Raw genomic sequence first — 27278 nt, 5'->3', positions numbered from 1 at the left:
TGTGAGGCTTTATTGGTCATCAGTTACCCGGGCACCTAGTTCCTGCAGAGATACCTTGTATCCCTGTCCAGATGGTGCATTCAGGTGCAGCCATCGGGTGGGGCTTGAAACCTCTATGGTAATAACAATAATAATTATTTTTTATTGTAATTATTCCTCATACCCTACCCCCTTTCTCCAACAGCATTCTCACCGCACGATTTATGGATCCCTAGATTACGCATGCTGTGGTGATTGACTAGCTTCATCTCCCACCTCCCTCACACCTGGCACACTTTGGCTGTGTCACCCTGCCAACAGCTTCCTGCCTTCTTCTCATCCCCCTAACCTTTCTGTGTTGCTGGAAAGTACCAGTACCTCAGGCTTGTCAGGCTGATAAACTTCTCCTCCTCCTTAAAGACTTTCTCTGAAAAAATTTAAAACATCATCTTTATTTGTATTTATTTGTATTGTACTATATTTGACAGTGCCTTATTCTCAAACCACTTAGACTTAAGATGATTGAATAATTTGTCTTCTAAACTCGGACACTTTTAAAAGAGGATGCTAGTAAGTAATTATGATGGAACAACAGACATAAACGAGGAGTGCCCCGAGAAAACCAGGGTGTACGGTCATGCTACTTATCCTGACATTGCTGTAGTGATCAGTTACAGACCTCTCATTCCCTCCCCTCACGAACATATATACATATACACAGTCAGTAACTCCCTGGAAGGCATAGGCCTCGGCATCTAGTGTAATATGACCACTGACACATTAACTGATTAATTAAACAATGGGGATTTTGTTGGAGGAGAACATTCTCGACTAGTGCAATAGCATAAACCAACAAAAGGAGATGGGAGGGAACATTTATGAGGTAGGGCGAATACACCAATCTGTGTGGAACAGATATTTGGGGATTGGAATATCATTTGGGAAAAGATGGTGCAAACTCTTCATTGTCAGGCGAAGGAATTTCAGGGGAAGGTTTACACATGGGAGAATGACACGAAGGATAACTGATAGTTGTATGTCAGAGGGATTGGAGAGAGGAAAGGGCAGAGAACTGCCGAAACTATTTGAATAAAAAAGATGAAAATGTGAATGCCTAGATTAGGACTCTTTGTCATTTAACCTTTTATGCTTTAGACTGCAAGTGATAAAAACCCCAATTAGCCTGGTTTAAGCATAAAGGAGACTATATCAGCTCAGCTAACATAAATATATAGGCATTGCTGGATCCAAGTTTTCAGGGTTATATCATCAGGAATATTCTATCTCTTGGTTCTGTTTCTTACTGTCTTGGATTCATCCTTAGCCAGGTCCTCCCCAAAATACCCATCAGTAACTTCCAGCCTACTTTCTACCAGCTTTAGCAACGCCGTAGAGAGGGAATGCCACTTTACCAATAGTCCTAGCAAAAATCCCGAGGAGGGGTCTCGAGATCCTGAAAGTCAAATCACAGAGATAAAATTATCCACAGGAAACATAAAAGTCATAAGCTTCCAAATGAGCATGGAGAAGAAATGTACTCATTCCGAAATGATCTAGATTCTATTTATTCAAGATATTTAAAATATAAGACACAAGACATATTTATTTATTCCACTTTATTTTAATTCCAGTGTAGTTAACATACAGTGTTATGTGTTATCTTTAATCCAATAAATATTTTTACATATTATGATACTGGGCATATAATGCTAATTAGTCCAAACAAAATAGAAATTATTATTTCACCTTTCCAGTCCAACCTATCAATACAATAGTGTAGGAGCTTATGATTACTTATCTTTGAGGAAGTCATAACAGAGCCAGACGAGGACTGAAAAGGGCAATTAAAGTGGCTCTGTTTTTGTGGGAATTCCTTAAATAGTTTTCCTGAGGAACCAATTGATAAACCTCTTCAGTCTTAAATGACAGGATCTATGGGTTTAAGAAACATTTGTAAATTTATTTCATTTATGTATTTGTAAATTTATAGCATAATTCTGAGAAGATTATAACTGAATTCCCATGAAATTTATGAAAATTATGAAAATTATGTTCTGAATAAAGGGTACAATAATGTTCAGAACACAAATCCAGAAGAGAGATACAAAGATTCAACTTAGATAACAAAAGAATATGTATAGAATAATTCTATTTGGTGTTTAAGTTATACATATATATATTCATTTATGCATATCTGTATATAATACAAATGAAACACTGCACCAAATATAGGCTATCACTGGTTGGTGGAATTTGGCACAATTTTAATTTTCTTACTTGTCTGTGGTTTTTTGTTCTATAATTTTTAGAATGAATGTATATTAATTTTAAATGACAAAAGGAATCCAAAAAAGTTTAAGAGAAAGAGAATTCTGACATAAAGGTAAACTAGCTTTGCCTTTTGAAGTGATGTCATTGTGGCCCTTCTCACAATTTTACCCCCACAGATAGCATAAGAATCTCAGTAACAATATTGGGTTGGGTGGGACATTACTCTGAAAGAATGTGGCATTTCTCTTATTATGTAAATATTAAATACAGTTTTACTGCATTATGTGTGGGTAAGTGATAAGAATTTATTTGTTTGTTTATTTATTTATTTTTGAGAGAGAGACAGAGACAGAGGGAGAGTGAGAGAATCTTAAACAGGCTCCACACCCAGTGCAGAGCCTGATGAGGGGCCCGATCTCACAACCCTGAGATCATGACCTGAGCCAAAATCAAGTTGGACACTTAACCGACTGAGCCACCCAGGCGCCCCAAGTGATAAGAATTTAATCACATTCACTGATACTTACTAAGTCACTTTTATTCTTTCCAAGAACGTACCTTTCAAGAACAAGCTTCTGATACAGACAATAATCTGGACCAAGGATCCAGCTTGATAGAAACCATCTTTAAAGTATTATACCATTGCAGTTTTTCTCCACAAACATTTGGAAACGTTTTTGTGAGCTACATGGAAGAAGAACAATTATGGGACTCTCTATATAACATCCCAGGTATGAGAAATTTACTATTTGTAAAAGAAGTGTTTTATAGATAATTGAATATATCTTTAAAGGTGTTTTGAAAATTTTATTGTTGTCACTTATGCTGAGTCTGTTATCTGTAAAAGTTTATCTTACTTTTTTTTTTTTTTCAGTATAAACGTTTCTTTGGGAATCATTAACCATTCGGTCCTATCAAATATAGTATGCTTGCAGAGGTGCCTGGGTGGCTCAGTCGGTTAAGCATCTGCCTTTGGCTCAAGTCATGATCCCAGAGTCCTGGGATCGAGCCCCGCGTCGGGCTCCCTGCTCAGCGGAGAGCCTGCTTCTCTCTCTCTCTCTGCTGCTCCCTCCTTGCTTGTGTGCTTGTTCTCTCTCTCTCTCTTTGTCAGATAAATAAATAAAATCTTTAAAAAACAACAACAACAACAACAAAATATAGTATACTTGCGACAAGGTGAAGGGAAGGTTGGGGGGTGGCGGAATTATGTAATGCAGATTTTCTTTTTTTAAATTATTATTAGGAAGTGTCCTCTCATAAAAATTAATTTAATATTTAGCATAGATTATGTTTTGCTATTGAGCATCTAAGACATTAGTAACACGTGAAAAAATATTTTGTAATTCTTTGATGTATTTATTCAACAAACCGATGGACAAAACTACTGGTCAATTTTTTTTAAATGTAGAAGGCATTTATTATTATGACCATAGTGTCTCTGTTTCTACAAGGCAAGCATGTTCTGTTGTTCCTTTGGGGACTATATGTTTTTCCATTTGTGCTGTTCTTCTGCCTACAGCTAGAATGGATGTTAAAGCCAGAACAAGTTGCATATCTGAATAGAAAGTGTTCGTGTGTTGCCCCACCTTCAGGGCCTGGTGAAAAGGTTCTTGCATTATTTTATACTTAATCTCCTGGCTTTAATTCTGCATAATATCTTGGGAAAACAAAGAATGAGAACTTAGTAGTTAGTCCATTAACTATTTACATCATTTACATTTGGCTGTCGACCTATAAACTGTTTTATACACTGTTTTGGAAACTACTTTTGCATAAAATATTTCCTGGGACCCATATAAAAAAATTTAACTTGCTCATATTCATGGTTTTGTTCTTCCTGGACTTTTTGACTATCCTCTAGACATTACTTGAATATCTTTTTAGCTAGTTTAAAGTCATTATGTTACAACTTTTCTTGGTCATTATCCCTGAAAAATAGCAATAGATAACTTTTTGTAATGATTTTAAAAACCTGAATGTATCACTTAATGGCTGTGTAATAATTATCTCCATTTAAAATTTTATCTCCTAGTTTCCATGTATTTCTTATGGCTACCTCTTCACCCAAAGGAGGGACAGTTTTCCAGTTAAAAAGACTGAATTACTTCTGATGTAGACTTTATGGAACTGAACCTTGAAAAATAACCTTGAAAGCTCCTCCACCCCTTTTGCTTTTAGGTATTCAGGTGAATTGAGAGCTGAATTATCTCACAGGATTATAAAGAATTGGTGACCCACATGCTTCAACCACCATTTATTCTTCAGCTCTTAAGTTTTTGAACTATTTTGACTCTTAGCACAAAACTGTACTGAAAATGACCTGGAAGATACCAGTGGCCTTTAGGTGCTGCCACCAGAAAGCAAAAGTGCTACTTGCTCCTAATTAGTCTTCTCTTCACCTACACTTTGACCAAACCCTTCTCCACTAGGTCAGACAAGTCTCTTGAAAAAGGTATTACACTTATTAATACAGCCCGAATTGTGTGGGGTGTTTCAAAGGATCAGAACTTCAAGTTTGTGAAACGTCCTTCGTCTTTGTGTAAATTGTTTCTCTGTAAATATGAAATATTCTCTGGGTCTTGAATATTTTCTAGAACCTGAGACCCTACAGCGGTCATGAGGGACTCAACTTTTGTACACTCAGGTATAAGATATATACATAAGTGAATACTTGTAGGAATTATTTCAGACTTATCTGTTAGATCAATTCTGAAAAAGAAAAATTAAAATTTTTATTTGACCTTCACTTACTCCTTCTTCAATGTCTTTCCTTACTTTATGTGGATCCAAGTTTTCCCTGTATATACTTTCCCTTTTCTTTAAAGAACTTCTTTTAACATTTCTTGTAAGACAGGTCTACTGGAACAAATGTCTTCGATTTTTTTTTGCCTGAGAAAGTCTTTATTTCTCCTTCACTTGTGAAGGATAATTTTGCAGGGTACAGAACTCTAGGTTGTTCAGGTTTTGTTTTTTGTTCTTGTTGTTGTTGCTGTTTTTGCAACACTTTAAATATTTCACTCCACTCTTCTTTGCATGGTTTCTGAAAAGTTGGATGTTAATTCCTACATTCGTTCTTCTATAAATAAGATAAATTTTTTTCCTCTGGCTTTTTTCAGGACTTCTTTGTCTTTGCTTTTTTGTAGTTTGAAAATGATATGTGTATGAGTAGTTTTAAGCATGTACCCTGCTTGGTGTTCTCTGAGCTTTCTAGATTTGTGGTTTGTGTTTGATGGTAAATCGAGGGGAACTTTGCAGTCATTATTGTGTTAAATATTTCTTCTGTTCCTTTCTCTTTCTTCTCCTGGTATTCCCATTACATGTATGCAAGTATGTTACACCTTTTGTAGTTGTCCCACAGTCCTTGGATATTCTGTTCTTTTTTTTTTTTTTTCCCCAGACTTTGACCTCTTCGCTTTTGAGTTTTGGAGATTTCTAATGAGATATCCTCAAGCCCAGAGTTTCTTTTCTCACCTATGTCCAGTCTACTAATAAGCCCAAGAAAGGCATTCTTCATTTTTGTTACACTATTTTTGATGTCTAGTGTTTCCTTTTGGTTCTTTTTCAAGATTTCCATCTCTCTACTTACACTACCCATTTGTTCTTGCATGCTAATTTATCCATTAGAATCCTTAGCATATTAATCATAGTTATTTTAATTCCTCATCTGATAATTCTAATTGCCGTATCTGTTTCTGATGCTTGCTCTGTCTTTTCAAATTGTGTTCTTTGCCTTTTAGTATATCTTGTAATTTTTTTCTTGAGAACTGTACATGATGTATTGGGTAAAAGAAACTGCTATAAAGAGGCTTTTAGTGATGTGGGGGAGAGATTTGGGGGAGGAGAAGCATTCTATAGTTCTGTGATCAGCTCTCAGTCTTTAGTGGGCCTATACCTCTGGATGGTGTACTTCACAAGTGTTTCTCAGGTTTTCTTTCTCCCATTTTATGTAGGAGATTATGGCTAGAGTGGGCTGAAGTTGCATATGTCCCTTCTTCTAGGTCAGTTAGGCTCTGATAATATCCCAGTGGGTAGGCTCTATTTTAGTAGTTTCTCCTGAGGGCAGCCCTTAAGAACAGAGTGCTCTGGCTTATTTCAAAATATTCCTTTTCTTCTCCTCTTGCTAGAAGCTCTTGGAGATTTTTCTTTGACGTTTACTATGGGCACCTAGTTGAACTCATAGAGGTAAAACTCACAGAAGTGTGGCAGCCTCCACATGACAGGGTCCCCCTGGAGTGTTAACTCTAAGACTTGTCCACACTGAGCCTCCAGCAATTCATCAATTACAATTCAGACTTTCTCCCTTGGCACTTGTTCCCATGGTAGGTTGCGCTTATGAGTCTCCACTCCAGTAAGCTGTGACTCCCTATATTTGTTGTCTGTCACTCCAGTCTTGGGGACAGTGGTTTGCCTAGTGTCCCCACCTCTCTACAGATCCAAGAAGAGTTGTTGATTTCTCCATCTGTTTAGCTTTTTACTTGTTGTTAGGACAGAGTGGTGACTTCCAAGCTCTTTATATACAGAGCCAGAAACCAGAAGGGCTTGTCACTTGCTTTATTCTCTCTACTTCTTATTTTTCCTTTTCTTCTTGCCATATCTGTACCTTATCCCTACCATAGGTATCCCATGCTCAACTTGTTTCAGAACCCTGCATCAAGAGAACACTGGGCACCCTATACTATAATATTATAAACTTTACAGAAATTCATCTTAGGTAATAATAATAATAATAATAATAATAATAATAATAGCATATACTTGCATAGTGTATATAGTGCCTACAAATTAATTCATACAGGTTTTAAATAATTCTTTGAGATAAGACTGTTATTTTCTCTATCATTTGTAATACCTTGATTTTATTTTAAAAGGAATAAACATTCCTTTTAAAATAAAAGGAAATAGGAGAATTTCTGGCTTTCTAGAATTTTTAGATACCTGAGATGTATTTAATCCGTAACTCCACAGAGTTCAAGCAAAATAAATATTAATTACAGATACAGGAAGAAGGCTTCTTTATGCCTTTCAATGAATTTAAGTCTTGAAGCATCATTTAAAAAGATAGACTGCTCTATCCTCCACCATTCCCATAAAGAGCATCAGCTCACCCAATGATTGCACTATGTTAAAAAGTTAAACTCTCAATATTGGATAGTATCAAGATTCTCTTAAACATGGCGGTTCTTTTTTTTTTTTTTAAGATTTATTTATTTATTTTAGAGTGAGGGAGAGAGAGAGAATCCTGAAGCAGACTCCTCACTGAGCACAGAGCTCAGTGCAAGGCTCCACAGGGGGCTCCATGTGGGGCTTGATCCTAGGACTCTGAGGTCGCGACCTGAGCTGAAATCAAGTCACTCAACAGACTGAGCCACTCAGGCATTCCAGTAGCATGGTGGTTTTAACAATGGATTGAGTCATTTGAGAAATATCACCCCAGGGTGCCTGACTGGCTCAGTCAGAAGAGCATGCAACTCTTGACATCAGGGTTGTGAATTTGAGCCCCATGTTGAGTGTAGAGATTACTTAAGTAAATAAAAGTTAAAAAAAAAAAAAAGGAACATTACCTCAGAATTTGAGGGGAAAAACATATAGGTACTTTTCTGTATTGATCCAAGTGGTTATCCCAAGACTTCCCTGTCATATTAAAAAACAAGTAAAATTTTATTGCATTTATCACACAAGTAATACATAGCCATGGTAGGTAATATCTATAATCAGAAAGAAGGCAGGATGGCAAAAAGGAAAGAAGGGACGGAGGATACAAAAGAAACAAAAGTAAAAAGGGGAAAAAGGAAAGGAAGAGGAAAATATCTGAAATCACATCAGTCATTAATAATCACCATCAGTGTTGTAGAGTGCATCTTTTAATTCTTGTGTGTGTGTGTGTGTGCATGTGTGTATTTAAAATAAATATCATGTCATGCTTTTCCTAACCTGCCTTTATTTTTCTACTGAATAATATATGGCTTTATTGTATAGATGTGTAGCTATTTAAACAAATAACCAATTATTGGACATTTAGATTATTTTCAATTTTCCTTTATATCCTTTACATGATTGTAATTAATTTCTTAGGATGAAGTCTTAGACACAGAATAAGTGGGTTAGCAGGTAAGTAAAATGTTAAAGTGTTGATATTTTTGCCAAGTTGTCATCTAAGAAGGTCATACCATTTATATTTCTACCTTTAGAATTCCAAACCACAAGCAAATGATGTTATTCATTATTATTTTAATTGCCATTTTCTTTATTACTGAGAAGAAACTTTTTTTCCCAAATGTTTATGGACTGTTTATTAATTATATGATTTCAAAGTTAAAAGCAGCTCTCCTTTTCTATAGCTTTAAATTAGATTACTGACAAACTGAATTCCCAGTTGAATAACACACAGAATATTTCCAGATTCTGCTAACTGTAATATGCTGTCTGATTTTAAAGTCTCAACGTGCATGGAGTCCGAGCTAGAGGTCATCCGATGCTTGAGATTGGCACTGACTGACGCTGTCAAGGACATCATACAGCAGATAATATTTGTGATGAGCTCTGGGAGAAGCTGTGAGAGCAACCTCAACAAGCACAGCGTTCCTGAATGTTTACGTGAGAGCATTCCAAAGGAATGGAATTATATTCCAAAAGAAACTAAAAGGAAAGAATCAAGCAAAGGTATCTTTCTTTCTTTCTTTCCTTTTTTTTTAAAAAACATATCCGCAAAGAAGCAATTTTCCAGGATATGAAATCAAGTAAAATTCTAAAATTGTAAGATTTGTAAACTACATTAGTCCTTTTCCCACCATTTCTGTGTATTTGGGACCTGTAATTTTTTTTTTTACTGTGAGCCTTATGACCAACGAAACTAGAAATGAAAATTACTCCAATGGTCAAAGTCTTTATTTAACTACAGAATTTTCTGTGATATGTTGCATTCATGTTAGTATTCACAGATTAGTCAATGATTGTGACTAACCTTAAATCTACTAAGTAATCTAAAATTCATACTCCCAAGAAGATTGTTCTGAGGTTCAGTTTAATATTTTTCCTTGAAGTTTTTTCCACTGCAACCACCAATTATTACTTTCTTTTCTCTTGTTAACAGACCTACTTGTGTGCCGTTTAGGTAAAAAATAGCACCCCATTTAGTAACCATGTGGTTTTTTAACAGAGTATTTTCCCCCGATATCTATGGTTCTGAATTCAGTGCATTGCTCCTATTAGGGGCCGTGTATCTAAGTGTGTTTTAGAACCATGAGTTACATTATTCGTTTATTTTATTTTATTTTTTAAAGATTTATTTATTGGGACACCTGGGTGGCTCAGTCTCTTAAGCCTCTGCCTTCAGCTCAGGTCATGATCCCAGGGCCTGGGATCAAGTCCCTAATTGGGCTCCCTGCTCAGTGAGGAGCCTGCTCCTCCCTCTCCCTCTGCTGCTCCCCCTGCTGTGCTCTCTCACTCTCTCTGTCAAATTTTTTTAAAAAAAGATTTTATTTATTTATTTTAGAGAGTGGGGAGGGGAGGCAGAGGAGGCAAATCCTCAAGGGGACTCCATGCTGAGCAGGGAGTCCGACTTGGGGCTCGATTTCACAGCCCTGAGATCATGACCTGAGCTGAAACCAAGAGTCAGATACTCAACCGACTGAGCCACCCAGGCTCCCCCCATTTATTTTATTAATTAAGACCTCTCTTCTTATCTGGTTTCTTTGTACCTATGTGTTTCTGTGTTAAGATCCCTTTGAATGTATATTATGTAGCCATATTAATGAACCTTCTTTAGGATTTTTAAAATAAAACTTTTCCCTTTATATTAATCTTTAAAGAAGAATTTTTTTCATGAACTTAAGGAAACTTTCAATGGTAAAATATTCTAACTGAACCTACCAAAGTCAATTGAAGGGACTAGTCTTTCTTTCATTCTTCTCCATGGAGATCCTAACTAATGTGGCTTTTATCCAGCAACCTTATATTACAAACTCAAATCAATTATCTATCTGTGACCTTTCACAGTAATGCTTTAATTCTGCCCAAGCCCTATTAAACTGCCTTTGAATCTAGTAAAGCCATTTAATTGAAATTGGAAAATGTCAGCTTTTCATTACTTAAGTTCTTCCTTGTCTGAGTTGTTGCCATCTCTCCTTCGTTCTAGCTTTTGGATATTTCATAGATTTTGAGCAATTCAGGAGGCATAATCTATAGCTAACATATGTTGTATGAGTAGCACTATTTTGTTTGTGGCTTTCAAGTCATTCTATTCATGAATAATTTTGCTTTGTACAGGTATTCTGGAATTCTTCCATAATCTTTCAAAGAACCTCAGGTTAAAAAAAAATGCTTACTTTGTTGATACCAGTTCTTGTGATTTTCCATACTAAGTAATATTCTCCATAAAACTATCACTAAGAGTAGATGTATAACCCTTATACAATGGACAGCCATAAATGGTGCCAAGTCACATAAATATATAAAAGAAAATGATGGCGGAAAGTGATTGTATAAACCATTTTGTGCATTCCAGTTGGATATAACAATAGGAGAATACCATGATTCTCCATCTCTCTACCCTCTTTTAGACTGACAGTGTTCAACCTTTATTATCACTACAGTATGCAAGACAGATAATATTTACAGGCCAGACATTAAGTTCCTTATTCGTTCAATTGATAATTACTAAGTGAGTTACTACTACATGCCAAGCGCTTTAGTTGAGGCTAGAGATAAACTATACAGTAGATACCTCCTCTTGGAGGTATCTGGTTCCACATGCGTGCAAATGCCTCTGGGGATGTACAAGACAATTCTTTGATATATGAGAAGAAAGGACGAAATGAAACTTTACTAAAATTTCATATGAAGATTGTTACTGTAACTCTCCCTTGGACCTACTCTTTCATTAGCTTTTAGGGTACAATATTGAATCAAGTTTGTCTTTGTATTTCAGAATCTAGTTTTAACAATATTAATCCTCACAAAACACGCAAGTGGCTTTAACATATTCCTGTAAATTAACAAATCAGCTGCAGGTGAAACCTAATACTGACAGTGCAAGGAAGGGCGGACAATAACCAAGTGAAAAACTCACATTGATGTCTGTTCCTGACATGAGCTCTTTCTCAGCCATATTTATAAGGTAAAATGATGATGATCTGATCAGATTTGGCAAAAAAAAAAAAAAAGATTTTAAAAAAGGAAATATATGGGAAAACCACTTGAAATATGACTTCCCATACATTATTGTTAAACATGAATCCCTCCTAAGTAGGTATCATGCCTTGAGATACTAGCTAAAGATGGTTGGAAATCATCTTGATTAGCCAAAGATTTCAAAACTAAGCATCCAAAACATGAAGACAAACCTCTATAATTGTTTTCAAGAATGTTAGTAAGTCAAGTGATATAACCAGTACTTTACAGTATTTGTCTAAGTAACGTTAAATATTTAGAGTCCTTTTTGTTGGTGGTGGTGGTGGTGGGTGTTTTTGAGGATTCTAACCTATTAAAAGACAAATAGTCACTAACTTAAGGGAACATTTGTGCTTCCTGAAACGGTGAAAATGAGAGAACACGGACAACACTATGGTGACAAACTGAAATGCTTTTTTCTATTACATTGTCAGTAAATACTGTTACATAGAAAATAGTGACGATTTAAAGAAATAAATATTACAATAAATCATACAATGTAGGAGACTTACCAAAGAGTTGAATGAAAGTTCAGATGCTTCTGATACAGCTCAGCTTAGGTATATGCTCCATTATGTTTCAAAGAACAGATACACAAAGTAGTTGTTTTGTTTCACTGACAGCAATTTTTTTTAAAGATTTTATTTTTTTGTCAGAGAGAGAGAGAGAGAGCACAAGCAGGGGGAGCGGCAGGCAGAGGGAGAAACAGGCTTCCCACTGAGCAAGGAGCCCGACATGCGGCTTGATCCCAGAACCCTGGGATCACGACCTGAGCCGAAGGCAGACGCTGAACCGACTGAGCCACCCAGGCATCCCTCATTGACAGCAATTAAATTAAAGATATGCCAGAGAAATTTTTGTAGCAGTAAATTACTTTTTATTTATTTTTTGATATTTTATTTTTAAGTAATCTCTATACCCATCATGGGGCTTGATTTAGAACACCAAGATTAAGAGTAATATTGAGTCAGCCCCAATAAATTACTTTTTAAATAAAAAGAATGCTTTATGGGAAAACTGTTGGAGTGATTGTTTTAAATGAATGGATTCTGGCGAGGAATTACAAGAAGAAATGTAACATTACAAGAAGAAATGTATTCATGTTATCGTTCACATGCAGATTTGTTGGGAAAGAAACTGATGGCAGAAATTACAAAATGTTATCAGAAGTTACTAAGATAGTTCATTTTATAAAACCCAGAAATACTAGTTCTATAAAAACCAGTATCACCAGTAAAAATACCCTACCTACACACTTAAGAACTTAGAAATAGAGTTTTCTAACATAATTTAATATATTCCAAATAAGAGTTTCAGTGATTCCTGAATATTTTTCTTGAAAATAGAAAAATGAAATATTTTTCTGTTTTCAAGAATAACTAATTGACATCATGATTAATGAATATTTAGCAGTCAAATGTCAACAACAGCCTTTGCCTATTTGATGGTTGAGATTGAAAAACAAGTGCCATGATTTCACAAGCACAGTTATTAATACGCTTGTTCCAACATGGATCTATGTAGGTTCATGTAGTAGCTTTTTCACCTACGATAGCCATTAAAATCAAGCATTGAAACAAACTGAACTTAGAACCTGCCCTTTGAATCATTCTGTCGAAGTGTTAAGCCCAGATTTTAAAAATAGTAAAGCGTATTAAATCACATTATTCTCAGTCAAGAAATTATTATGGACACCTTATAACATTAATAAATAAAATTTTAAAAATAACTTTAAGATATTATTTTGTCTTTACTTCATTCATTGTAAATTTCCTTTCTGCATGTTTTATAATCACAAAATATATTATTATAGCCAGTGGTCCATGTCTAGGAAGAAAGAAATGATAAATACATAAATATTCATATCACATTGCATCCATTCTAAGACATACATTTTTTCACACTTTGTCAGCTCTGAAGTTGGCCCTTCCAACATGTAACATATATATGGCTGAGATAGAAACCAGAACATTTAAATAAGGGCAGAAAAATGAGTGTGTGGCATTCTTAAAAGATCCCTGCCTGGAGTGTTGTTAACATCATCACAGACTCAGAGTCCCTATGATTAGTAGAATAGATCTATTCATTTGTCAGTAGTCTAAAGGTTCTGATTGGAATTTGCCATAAGCTTTAATAAAGTCGTGGGGATCTGAGCACCCGGAGTCCTCGGATTTTCTAAAATATCAGTAGAAGTGCAGGTGTAAAGAGAATCGGTAATCTTTACCTGATATCTCCTTAGATTGTCAAATGTTTCCTTGGTATCTGCAGTTAAACCCTCTTTTAAATAAGCAGAACACAAGATAGAATCTTTTAAGTCAAACACCTGAGAGTAGAATTGGGAGTATATGATACAAACACGTAAAGAACAACAAACATTTAAAATCATTTGAGGGGCGCCTGGGTGGCTCAGTTGGTTAAGCGACTGCCTTCGGCTCAGGTCATGATCCTGGAGTCCCGGGATCGAGTCCCGCATCGGGCTCTCTGCTCAGCAGGGAGTCTGCTTCTCCCTCTGACCCTCCCCCCTCTCATGCTCTCTCTATCTCATTCTCTCTCTCAAATAAATAAATAAATAAATAAATAAATAAATAAATAAATAAATCTTAAAATCATTTGAGAACACAGGGAAGAGTGGTCACAAAGGAGTTTCTTAATTTGCTTTATCTATATTTCAAGTTTCATCTACGCATACTCATTTGGACAAAAAGAAAGCATTTATCAAGGAACTATTCGTTACCAAGTACTGAACTAGGTGTTCTCACATTTATTATTTTATTGAACACAATAGTCTTATGAGATCTTTCAAATATATGTTGTGCCCAATTTTACAAACTTATGAAGACTGTTCCAGTTCATTTTTAACATGATTCTTAAGTTGTCATGAATATCTGTGGAGTCACTAGACTAGACATATGTTTTCCAAGAGCTTTGTACTTTTTTAGAGCAGAGTGACTTCTTTAAATGTCACAAATATCTTGAAAAATCTTTCACATTGTTTTATTATTTGTGTTTAGCAAAAGCAGTAAAGAATGTTTTACTGAAGAACTCAAAGCTACCTTCTTTTGACTTGTCACTCAGTTTCAATTTTCAAATTCTATTATGTATGTAGTGGATTAAAACACCGTGCCTGGATTTGTGGGATAGTCAAAGACTGATGAGGTTTTTTTCCATGCTCTTGAGGAGCTTTTCATCTAGTTGTAAAGATAACTCATGAAGACATAAATAACATAAGCAATAATAGATGATAATACAAAAGATGACAGCATGCACATTACAGACCTAATTACCAAACTGGTCATATAGATAGTATGTTCAAATAAAATTCACAGGAGGACAGGACTTTGAACCAAGAGTTGAAAAAGATGGGTGACCCATGGAGAGAGAGGGCATTCCATGTTAGAGTAATGAGATATCTAGAAGCCTAAAAGCAATGAGGATAAAAATAAAGAGGTTTACAGAAACTGTCTGAGGTTGGACTGTGGAGTATTTTGACAGCAACACTTCAGAGACTGATCTCATAACAGTGGGAGCAGCTCAAACAACTGTGGCTGAGAAATTAGAAAACAGATTTTATAGTATGTGAATTTGGCTTCACAACACAGGAGAGTGGCTGAGCGTAGTCCGGAGCAGGGAGATGAGTTATGAAAGTACTGCAGTAGTCCAGGTACCATTTGTAAGGAGGGGCTTTAATAGGTGGGTAGCCATGTTTCACAGTGAGGTGAAACTGGATGTCAGAGATGAGGGGGTAGGAGGATTTATCAATGTGGTTTCTGGAATGAAAGATCAACAGGACTACTTAACAGATTTTAAAAGAAGGAAGAATGGAAGGGATGGAGGGAGGAGGGAGGGAGAGTCAGCAAGGCGAAGCTAGTTTGGGAGGAAAACAATTAATTTGGTTTTAATTATAATGAGTTAATCATTACTAGAAAGAGAAGTGAAATGTCCAATAGGGAGCTGTAGTTGTAGGATTGCTACCCTGGAGAAAGGCCAAGACTGAAGATTCTGAGAATCATCTAGAAGAGTGGTTCTCCCCCAGGAAAGGTTTTGCCCCCCAGGGGACATTTGGCAATGCTTGGAGACATTCTTGGTTGTCACACTGAGGAGAACATTACTTGGGATTTAGCGGGTGTAGGCTAGAGATGCTGCTGAAACATCTTGTAGTGCGTAGGACAGCTCCTCCCAACAAAGAATTATCCAGCCCAAATGTCATTATTGCCAAAGTTGAGGCACCCTGATCTAGAGAGGGAAGATCAGTACATCCTTCAGAGAAAGGACCCCAAGCAAGGGAGAGTGTGTAGAATCATCATTCAATAGGTAAGGACTTCTTAACAATACCTACATTTAAGAGGTGTTAGTATAAACTAGAACTAGCATGGGACACAGTTTGTTGGCTCATTCATTCACCAAATCTTTATTAAAGAGCTGATATATGAAGTACTCAGTGTTGGGGATACAGTAGTGTCTTCATGGAGCTTATGTTCTAGTGGAGGGTGACAGATAATTAACAATTGGGAAGAGAATTTTTGGTGACAAAATAGCCTCTGATGATAGAGAGGAAGTGGGACCTGGGATGGGAAGAGCATAAAGGGATGCTTTGGATGGGGTGGTGAGTGAAGGCTATCTGAGGAGGTGACATTTGGGCTAAAAAGTAGAAGAAGGGGAGCCAGTCCCGGCAAAATCTGGAATGATTCTGTTATGGATTCCAAGGGAGGAGGAGGTTTAAGAAAATATCAAAGGCCACAGAGAGGTCCAACAGGAGTGCCTTTACATTTGTTAATTAAGAGGGCATCTGAGCCCTTTAAACCTGCAGTCCTAATAGATAAAAGTATAATTAATAATTTTAAATTTTCTAATCTTCATTCATGAGAAAAGAAAAAAAAATGTGTTTGAGATTTGAGGAATTTTAGGCAGCACTGGAGGGGACCCCAGTGAAGTTCTGTCGGAATATGTCAAGCACTTGCTCTTCTCGACAATTTTCTCCACAAAAATTAGACATCCCCACGCAACACTCAAAACAACACAGTGACGGAATGCAAATGCTAATATTAATCATACCTTTTCTTTCCTTTCTTCCCCAGGCTTCACAAGGCTTGCTGCTCAGGCAGTATCTATTGTAATCAGCAAGTTACCTACGGTGATTGCATGTTTGCCTCCCCCAATTAAATACTTCTTTTTTCTGTCTGAGAGAAAAATGTCAAAAAACTTTGTTGAATTGAAGAAAGCTAGCCTCCTTGTCTGGAACTTGATTGTAATTATATGTCGGATATTTGAGGATGGAAACACTGTGGAACTTTTAACAGGTGCCTCCCTTGACAGATGGAGTAAAGAGAAACTTGGTTTAATCTGTGTGTGTTTGGAAAGCATCATGGGAAAGCAGACAAGTGGCCCTAATCAAATGACCCAGAAGGTCATACAGAGCATTGAGCAGGAAAAACCCAACTGGATTGAGAGCCAATTGTTGAAAGCAAGGAAATTGAGCACCAAATGGTAAAGCGATATTTTTCTTTCACTGAATTTCATCAAATATGTTTACAATAACAAAATGACCAATAAACAACAACAAAAGACTGAGATAGGCAACAGTGTTATTTTCTTTAACTTCATGGGAACTTTGATGAATACAGAAAAAGATAAATAGTCCATTAAAAACGGGATTATCGGACGTTCCCTGTTTTATTAAAATTTGAACCCCATTGACACGCTGGAACATTATACCTGTTTAGTCACCATCTTAAGGTTTCTGATAAAAAGGGTGGTAGTTAAACCCGAGAGAATTTGGTTTCATTCCTTTTCAGTGCACAAACAGGTATCCAGTGGATAGCCTGGAGCATTTTGTAAAGGGATTGGGCATGGAGATTAAATTAAGAAGGAATTAATGGATATAAAAGGCTTTTTATTGCTTTCGGTGTACCTGATTGTCAAAAAGGTACACATTTTTCATCTGGTAATGTAAGAATCCCAGAGGGCAATTGGGGCATATCACACTCGAGCTATAAACACACCCAGCTGTTTCTGTATGAAAATGTCAGCCTTCTCATTGGTTTGTCACCAAGAGCTGAGTGATTTGTGGTATTGCTAAGATTTTTAAGGGTCCCTGATGAATTTAAATATGTACATAGAGTACTCCTGTCTTAAAATTAGTCTTCAGTTTAGAACTGCATGATATTGATAAAGGAATTACAGTTCATATGGCCTATAGATCACTAACCAGCCCTTTCTTAGACCACTCACACACTGTCCCCCATTCTTTTAAAATCTACTCATGTTGCTAGCAGATACTATTTTAACTCTCTGCCTGAAACGACTAGAAGTTGTTACTTTCCTTAGTACATGGTAGTGACAAAGAGCTCAGGCTTTGGAATCAGATACAAATCCCTTGTAAGTGGGCCATCTTAGGCAAATTATGGAATCTCTCAAAGCCTCACTGTCAGTGGTGATACCAAGCTGGTGGGAGTGGTTTTGGAAGACTAAATAACATTCATAAAGTTTTTAGCATCAGGCTTAGAACTAGTAAGCATTTGTTATTCATAAACTCTGTTAAATGCACTCACTGGTATCATGATAACGAATACTCTTTACTGGTTTGTATTAATCTGTAAGACTTCATGTTCATCCAAATGGAAAAATGTAGGTAATCATGATTTTCCTGGTCTTGTCATACTGACTTCTAGAAATTTACTTCTGGGGTGTCCTGCGGGTAGGAATAATGGCAGCAGTCAGGCGAATGCTTAGAGACTGTAAAAGCAGCCTTCTTAATCTTTACATTTTCATTCAATAACAATTTACAGGTATTGAATCCAGTGACTAAAAGATTAAGGCCAGATGTCATATCCACGACAGTGGTTATAAAGAGAGAGGAAAAAAAAAAGAATAAAAATAGTGGATCTGATGATAAAGTTAAATTTGTGATACTTTTGATTTAGGGGTCCCTCTATCAATAAGATCAGTGTGAAGTAATGTCTCAGCTATATACCTGGGGCCACCTACAGAAATCCATTAATAAAATTTTTCCTTTAAAGTTGGTTTAAATTCCTTATAAACAGCACCAACACATCTGATACCTCCTATATAGGGAGTTTTCTAGCTAATATTTGACTGATTAGCTATCTGTTGCAACATGCATCCAAAATGAAATTTGCTGATCTTTAAAAAATGTTGTACAGTCCTCAAAGTTACTGAATGTGTAGTAGTAAGTATGTAATTAGCACATTACACTTTCTCAGTTTCTCAAATATCAATATATAAAAGTTCAGACTTAAAGTTATTATATTTATTTGAAACGGTTAAATTTAACTTCTTAACTCACATTAGGTCACCTCTTACAGGACTTAATGGGCACTATAGGAATGTACTTCTTGACAGTGATTTCAGGTTGATTATTTGTTATACAAGTGAACTTCTACCTCTACATATTTCTCACAAATCGATGATCATTTAGTTTCTAGATCTGTACCGTAAGGAAAACGTATATTAAACCCTGGTAACTGTATATAGGTGAAGGGCTGCCTTGGCTTTTACCATAATTGTTTTAAGTTTGGGAATGTAACCATTTAAACTGAAATAGTTCTTCTCTTAAGATAATTGAGATTTTAATTCCCCATGACGATTATCTTGGAACTACACAGTATCATTTAGGTAGATTTCCTTCACTCGCATTCAGATTTAACTTTGATTTTATGGAAATTGTGAAAAGACCTGCAGTGGAAAGGTGGCAGGCAGCTGTAAGCCTTTGCTTGTCTTGCGTACCGCCTGAACATTACTATTCATTAAAATAACCTTCACTTTGTAGTAACACTCAAGCTGTAAACAGTCAGCTTAGATTCTGGAGAACACACAGCCCCAAAAGTAAAGAAATGTCTGTCTTTGCAAAGTAATTTGTCGAGTTGAAGATTATTGTTTTTCATCATGGTGACCCTGACTTGGCTGGCTGGGTGCATATACAGATTAAGATTAATGCAGTTATTCCTTGGCTAAGGTCTGCCTCTTTCAGGGCACATTCTCCCTAATGACATGATTGATAGGCAGTCCCAAATCCAGAGAGGAACTCATTAATCATGGCATTGACTGAATCCAATCATTTGCTTCACCTGCACAGTGATGGACAGGAAAGGATACAATTCAGGGGCTGACACTGAGACACTCTTTTGTCAGAGGGCCTCAACTTTTTCAATGTCAGCGTCTATACAACCTGACAAGAAATTTTGCTTGCAACCTGTACGCAGCTTCGAAAAGATATTTACAAACTTCTTTTATTGCAACAAGGTCTTTTTTGTTTGTTTAAAGATTTACTCTAGGTAATGAGTATGTCTAAGAGTAGGATTTGCTTTATTTTTAGCAAGCTTTATACAATTGTAAAGTTCTTTAAGAGAAGCTACATGTGGAAGCAATATAAAAGTTAATGTCCAGCAGCTGGGTATCATTTGGTTCAGTCTTCAGGTCAGCGGCACTGACTCTTAGCAGAACTAATTTTATAATCATGGCAAAATCTCAGTAATGAACTGCAGTATATAGCTGATTACACCACAGTAAATTTCATTTAGTCTGAGGAACAATGGAAAACCATGCATTTTCTTGAGAATACTTAGATTGCAAAGCCTAACATGATCCTAACAGCAACTGTAAGAAGAAAAGTGGTGTGGGATATATATGATGTACGTTGAATACCATGATTTCTTTTGCACTGGTAAAGTTGGAGAATTTTTTTTTTTAATTTATGTCATTCATCGTTACTATCTGAATAATGTTTAAAATCAATAACAAGCAAATGTATTCTTAGAAACGTTTCACAAATAAAAGTTGCATATTCCGGTGTGGTGATGATAACCCTTTTCCTGGAAGAATAATCAGGGTAGTGACTTTTGCTCGGTATCCTTACCAAGAAGAAACAGGACAGGGGCCATATATTTTTAAAAGGCAACAAGTGTCAAAAGGCCAATTTAAAAAAACCCAGTGGTAAGCACGCTGCCAGGAAGCGCCCAGCCTATATTTAGCATAATCGGCTCCCCCTTTTGACACTGTAATTAGTCTTTAATGTGTTCTAAGACAGGTGTAAAGAGGAATCTACAAAAGACAGAATACCAAAGCTATTTCTGGCATCAAAGATACTTTTTATCCTCAAAGAGAAAATACAAATTATTTCTTACATGTTCTTAAAAAGAAATGTTTTGTTTTCATCCCATGATTATAGCAATTTCAACAATTGCAGTAATGGGAAAATGTTTTATAGATAGGAGTACAAATGCAATAAAGAACTGTTTTAAAGAAACGATTCAATTTTTTTAAAGTGCTTTCAGGTGCTTAGTTCTGAGTCACTGTTTCTATGGGCAGGGGCGGTTTGGGAAAGCTTACCTATTTGAGTGGTCTTTATGGTGCTTTGAATATGAGATTTACATTGACTCTCCACACTCAATCTCTTGGATTATTTTCCGTCTTTACAATTCTTCACCACTGATACTTATATGCTTTCTTTGTACTTAGTGCATTTATGACAATAGAGAAAAGCACAGCCTTAGAAGAAGGAGATAGTGCTCTTGAACTGACTGAGCAGAAAATAAACATGATGGTCCTGGATATCTGCCACAAACCAGGTGGCGGCGAGTACCTGCGGCAAATTTATCACATCATGCGGCTCAATGAGGTAGGGAAACGGCCTTTTTACCGAGCAATTAGGTGTGTACTGGCCTGAGGCAGCGTCTGCTGGCAGCTAAGGGTTAGTCAAGGAGGTGATAATACTTCTTAAAGTCAATACCAAACTCAATATTGCATTATTAATAGAATCTATTCAGCCCCGGCTGTTCTGCATTTGTATAGCAGAAGCTTCACTGAAACAATGTAGGTTTTATTTATATGGTTTAAACAATAACACGGCTCATAAACTCCGTTCAGTTCTGAATTGTATAGACTAGACGTGTAGTTTGGGAATTGTGTGTTTGTGACTATTAAGCTGATGTTAAAATCTGCTGTCTGTGAAATGATGAATTTTCCGGAGAGAGACGTACTTCTTCTCCTATAGACGTCATACTTGTCTGGTGAAGTTGTAGATTTCTTCCATAATGAGAAAACTCGAGAAGAATATTGAACCATATTAGGGAGCAGCTAGATTAACCCAAGAAAATGCATTAATGCATGGACACTGGTTAGAGCCGATGTCATGCTTGTCTACGTCTCTGCTGGGTTAAGCCTCTGACCTTGCATGTTTCTGGCTGTTTGAGCAAAAATGTAAAGAGCAGGTATCTCAGCTATGGACTTGGAACAATACAAGTGTGTTAACTTCATTGGGTTTTTAATTTGAGCATTTGTACATGAATTAGAACGTGACATCTAATGTGAATTAGAATTATGTGTTTGTGCAAATGTGTGAATTTATTTTTCGGAATACTAAAAATTCTATAATATGAATAATGGGAAGCTATAGTGTTTTATCTCAATGAGGTAGGCCTTAAAAACGATAAATTTCCGAGGAGTGAATTAAATTCTACCACAGCATTTTACAACCCAGTTACATAAATGTTCTTTCCGCTACCATCTACCTGAAAGTTACTTCAAGTAAATTTTGTTTCCTGGCTTTCCTAGAGCTAATCAACCAGTCAATAAGCAAGTGATGTAATAGTGCATTCAATGATAGCCTGAAAAGAATGTGAAGGATTTGTGGCTGTGAGAAATGGTCCGGTCCCTGAGGCACCAGAGCTCAGTGTATAATTGTTAGCAAATTACACAACTTATTCCCATTTGCTAATGATCCCTCATCATTTGTTTAGGGTTTTTGTGTGGGGAACTCAGGAGCTCGTGGCCTTGGCTAGCTGTTAGCAAGACCACCATTGCGAAGTCATGGTCTTCATTGGCATGGCCACATGGACACCCAGATGGGCCTAAGTAACCACGGTGATTACTGAGGAACAGATGTTGCAGGAGGCTTACCCTCAGATTGTTAGGCAAGTGGCGTTACAAGAGTTCTGAGAACAGGCATGGCTGGTAGAGATTACCAAACTGATAGACCAGTCCACTTTTCAAAAGCCCTTAACATGAAAAAGATCAGTAATCACCAAGAAGCAAAATTAAGTTGAGTATTTACTGGCTGTCAGCCATCTGTTCTATTCAGGAAATCGAAAGGCTGATCTCCCGTCGTAGAATTTGTGGGCCTCTGAGGCCGCGGCTCTGAACAGGTCTGCTGTGACACCTGATGAGTATAAGACTCTTCACTGGGGCACTGCCACATTTTGATCAATGAAGTTCCAAGTTAGAATTTTTCTTTCCTTACAACTGAATACGCTTACTGTTACGGCAATGTTTATCACATGGGATGTCAAGCGAAGTCCTTGCTGATTGTGCTGAGTGAGAAGCATCACGGCAAGGTAGGAAGAGGCGTACTAGGAGGTGAGGCTAGACCAGGGAAAGTAGTGAGCCCTTTGCCTTGTGACTACTAAAACATTTAGACCCGCAACAAACTCAGTAACGGCACACGGCTGACTGCCCAGCGTTGTCCTCACGGCGGCTTTTATGTGGAGGCGTTGTTCTCACGGCGGCTTTTATGTGGAGGCGTTGTTAAGCTGTAGGTGTAATTGCACTGTGAAGTTTGTTCGCCTGCTGAGTAGCAATATGAGTCTTGAACATTTTCAGGTGTACTGCTGAATATGCTTCAAAAAGGGAGCATAGATACAGCGGCATTTACAGGTATGGGCCTGGGCGAGGGGAAGAATGAGTGTGCCATCGAGTCATAATGAAGTTCTGAGAGGAAATGAGTTTAAGAGTGTTCGTCTTTGAGATAAAGGAAAGATGTGGGAGCATAAAAGCCAGTGGGTGGTGGAAGAACGTGGCCACGAACAAAGATGAGGGAGGCCATGACGAGAGATTTTGGTGGCCTCACTGAGGGTGGTAGTTGAGGTCATGGGACTCTTCAGAGAAAAACACAGAAACGGTAGGTAGAGAAATACGTATGTAACTGCACAGGGAGAGTTTTCCAGAAAGGATGTTCAAAGAAGAATGTATCTTTTCTAGAGAAATACATCACATTAGCAATAAGTCCGGTTAAAGCGACACCAAAAAAATCAGGTTTTTGAGAAGGGGTGGTGACGAGTGACAATAGTGAGAAGATAGTGGAGCGGTCAGAGAAATTAACAAGGGAGAAAACACCGTTGTGTTCCCAGCTTGCAACACAGCACTTGATCTCTTTTGAATTGTGGAACAAGGACAACAAAAAAGCCAAATGTAGCGATGTAAGGGGAAATCAGTTGAAACAGATGCTTATTAGCCAACAAAGCAGTTGTTCTTGTTAGAATCTTTTATTCCTTTTCAAAATTTTACATTCAGAAATCATGATGGAGAGAAATTTTATTTCTGTATAAAAACCTAAATCTAGGGCGCCGGGGTGGCTCAGTTGGTTAAGCAACTGCCTTCGGCTCAGGTCATGATCCTGGAGTCCCGGGATCGAGTCCCACGTCGGGCTCCCTGCTCAGCAGGGAGTCTGCTTCTCCCTCTGACCCTCCTCCCTCTCATGCTCTCTGTCTCTCATTCTCTCTCTCGCAAATAAATAAAATGTTAAAAAAAAAAATTAAAAATCTAAATCTAAGCATAGCACTCTTTTCTGGTGGTTTTATTATCTAATGATACTTAGGAGTCTCTGTAAATGATGCTATAGAATTCATCTAAGGAGATGTCCACAATGAGCAAATTTAAGAAATGATTATCATAGTTAAGTAGCAGTTGCTTTTGATGTTTAGGGTTTTAGGATCTAAAATTTACCTTCCTGGATGAGGACGGTGGGCATTCTCTGTTCAGGAAGTTATATTATAGAGATACAGGAAAAAGCACAATGAACTGAGACCAAAGACGTGGCTTCTCACTCACTCCTATCTAACTTCAGATTCATCCGTGACTTTTCAGAGCCAACTGCCGAATGTGGTGTGGGCTAGAGTTATTCAAAAACTTCCGAGTGCCTGCCAATCTCCTGGGAAATCATGTTAGTAATTAGAGTCCCTTTGGGGTGGGGCCCGATATTCTGTTTTTCTAACAAGTTCCCAGGCTGACTGGGCTGGGCTGGGCACCAGACTTTGAGTAGCAAGGGTTTTCCAGATGACCTCTGAAGTCCTTTTCAGCTCTAATGTTCTCAACCTAGTCCTACTCTTGAAGAAAAAATTATATTTTGACATACTGAAGAACTTTTATATAATTTTATTTCTTAAATGACTTACTAATAGTATTTGATGGTTTACATGGGAACTTTGACATCATTTTAATTGTCATCTTCCAGAAAGAGTCCAATAAAATAGGATCATTCACCTTATTTATTTATGAATGGAAAATGAAATATAAAGCAGTAGATTGACTTTTTTGCCCAGGCTGCCATGGGCAGTTGGGAGATTAGAATTACATATGTTGAGCTTCATTTGAACCTTGATATTTTTCAGTCCACAGCATGGAAATAGAGCTTAGGAGTTTGGATTATAATTAATTCTACATAAAGGAAGATTGCTTGCAGTGAAATATCAGAGTACTTAGCACTCTGCTGAGCATAGAGTAGATAACAACTGCACTTAGTGAATGAATGAGCAATCTTGTACTGTGAGGAATCATGCATCTGAGTTAAGTTTTGGTAACCAGACATGTTAACGCATGAACCAATGACAAAACAATGCCTATTTAAAAGATTCTGATATATCAAGCATACATTCATTATGTGAGAATTTGTTAAATGGTTTTCTAATCTAGCCTATATATTAGGTGAACCTGTTTTTGATGGGTTTATTGCAATGCTGATTGGTATTCTGCTATGTTTCTTCTGAAAATGTATTCTGTCCTGAGGCAAGTAATACACTGTAATCTAGCAAATGTGCTGAAAGGGTAGATTTGGATATTGATCAGTGTATTTTTAAAGAGAATATATGCTTCCCACCATCACGACTTGTAATTTTTTTTCCCCTTGAAGGAATATTTAAAAGAACAGCTGTTTTCTATGAATGGTTCAGAGGAAAAGCCATTACCCATCAGACCTTTAAAGATGACCTTGAGGAGAGTGGAAGATCAGCCTTCTGCCTTTAACCCTTTCCAGGTGTACAAGGCATTTAGTGAAAACATGCTGGATCAGGTATGTGGAAAATAATAAAGTTAACTTAAATGTGTGATTTTTTTTTTTTTACATAAAGGAAAAAGGTGCTTTGTGTTTGAATATTTACAAGCTTTTTTTTTTTTTTTCTTTTTTTGGCTGGGAAGCAAAAGGCCTTGTTCTTACTTATGTGGTCTGCATGAATTGACTTTGGAAAAGTTATTTTACCTTCTTTCTATTTGTCAAACTGATTCATATGTTTGGTCTGTATAATTTAACTTTTGACCAGGTCAGTTCGCCATGGGCAGAGGGAACATCTGTTTGGCTGTGTCTACAGAAGGCCTGAAAAACCAGGCATTTTGTAATGGTCTTCTCCCTTGCTGCCCACCCCCATCCCCAATCCACCCACTCGAAGAACACCTTGTAATTTTTATGAATTTATCTAAGTTATAAGGGAAATAATAAAAGAGTTTACAACTAATTATAAATAAAGCCTTGACTTGCTATTTTAAGTGGCATGAGGTAAATTTCCCTTTTTATAACCCTAAACATTTTCAAATGAATTTGCAAATGATCTTAAAGTCCGGATATTTGGAATAAAGGTAATGTGATAAATTCCACACGTTTTTAATGTCTAATTATGCCATTGTTTAAGCTACCTGCTTCAGTCATTATATTTAAAAGGTCATATTTAAGCCAAAGTATTTGAAACCTAAAGTTCTTTTGCTTTGGTTGTTCTTTTGGTGAATAAAAAAGGGAAAAGCCTCCTGACAGACTCTTTGAACTAACAGGGAGAAGAGAAGGATTGCTTGACCTAGAGCTCTGAGGAAAATAAGAATTAAAACAATGGCCTAATTTGGGATGCAGATAATATTTTTGCCATGCCTGTTACAACCCTAGTCTACATTCATCAATACCGTAGTAGAATAAGACCTTCAAATGCTGACAACCCGGGGCAGAATTCTCCTGCTCTATGACAGGATTGTGGTGCTCCATTAATCAGCAGGTGACAGGGCATAGTTCTTAGAGGATTTTAAACATTGGCCTGGACTCTTATTATCAAAATTGTTTAGTTTTAAGGAATTTGAAAACCAAATATATTGTGTAAGTTTGAGTGTATTGTCTGCTTTTCTGTGTTGTACATTAGATTGCTCCAAACCATAAATAATCATTGTAGCTGTTAAATTATCCTCACTTCGTTTAAATAAATGGCATGTTTTATTCCGTTCTGAATTATGAGATATCTTTCACAGCAATTTTTCTCCTTACTCTGTTGTGAAATTACCTATTAAATGAGAAAAAGGAATGTTATTTATATTTACAGGTTGTTCTAATTTCCCCTTTAAAGCATTTTCTTAACCAAAAATAACACTATTTCCACACTCTAATTAAGCTGTGTCTTGTAATTTGAGTCATAGCACTTCTCTCTTTTTTTTTTTTTTAGTCAAATTTCTGGGTGCTAAAAAATAAAAACTATCAATTGATAGATGAAAAAGTTGCCAGTGATTTCACTTTCTTTTCAAATAGTCACCCTCTCAGGGAAACTTGTTGGGCAAATGCCATTAGCACTTGGGAAGAATAACGACTCAAGAAATTGATTTATATTTTTATAAATAATGACTACATCCCCAAATGGATTTATAAATTAATTGCTGTCTTATTGGAATAAACACCTTCTTCTGTGGACATGATTGATGTTATCTGTCTAAGTCCTTGTTCTGGACCCCCCTCCTTCTTAGTTAGTCTATCACAGCTGGAGCTTTAATTTACTGATCATATTAACTCTGATTAATAACTAACAATAGCGTGTTCTCATTTATCAACA

The 27278-nt window shown here is 36.7% G+C and overlaps 1 protein-coding gene across 1 annotated transcript in view; it reads left to right on the top strand.

Annotated features, from left to right (window-relative positions):
- Nucleotides 1-27278, top strand: part of KIAA0825 (KIAA0825 ortholog) — a 399584-nt gene that overhangs the window by 170975 nt on the left and 201331 nt on the right. Inside the window, exons 15-19 of the mRNA XM_035014870.1 lie at nt 2802-2981; nt 8686-8910; nt 16494-16902; nt 20893-21052; nt 25337-25495. Coding sequence (XP_034870761.1) covers nt 2802-2981; nt 8686-8910; nt 16494-16902; nt 20893-21052; nt 25337-25495 — 1133 coding nt within the window. The remainder of the gene's footprint in view (nt 1-2801; nt 2982-8685; nt 8911-16493; nt 16903-20892; nt 21053-25336; nt 25496-27278) is intronic.

This window comes from Mirounga leonina, unplaced genomic scaffold (genome assembly GCF_011800145.1).
Source record: "Mirounga leonina isolate KUSES-001 unplaced genomic scaffold, KU_Mleo_1.0 Mir_168, whole genome shotgun sequence".
In the NCBI taxonomy this organism is placed as follows: domain Eukaryota; kingdom Metazoa; phylum Chordata; class Mammalia; order Carnivora; family Phocidae; genus Mirounga; species Mirounga leonina.
Note: the sequence above shows the minus strand (reverse complement) of the source record. Positions and strands in the feature narration are given on the sequence as shown.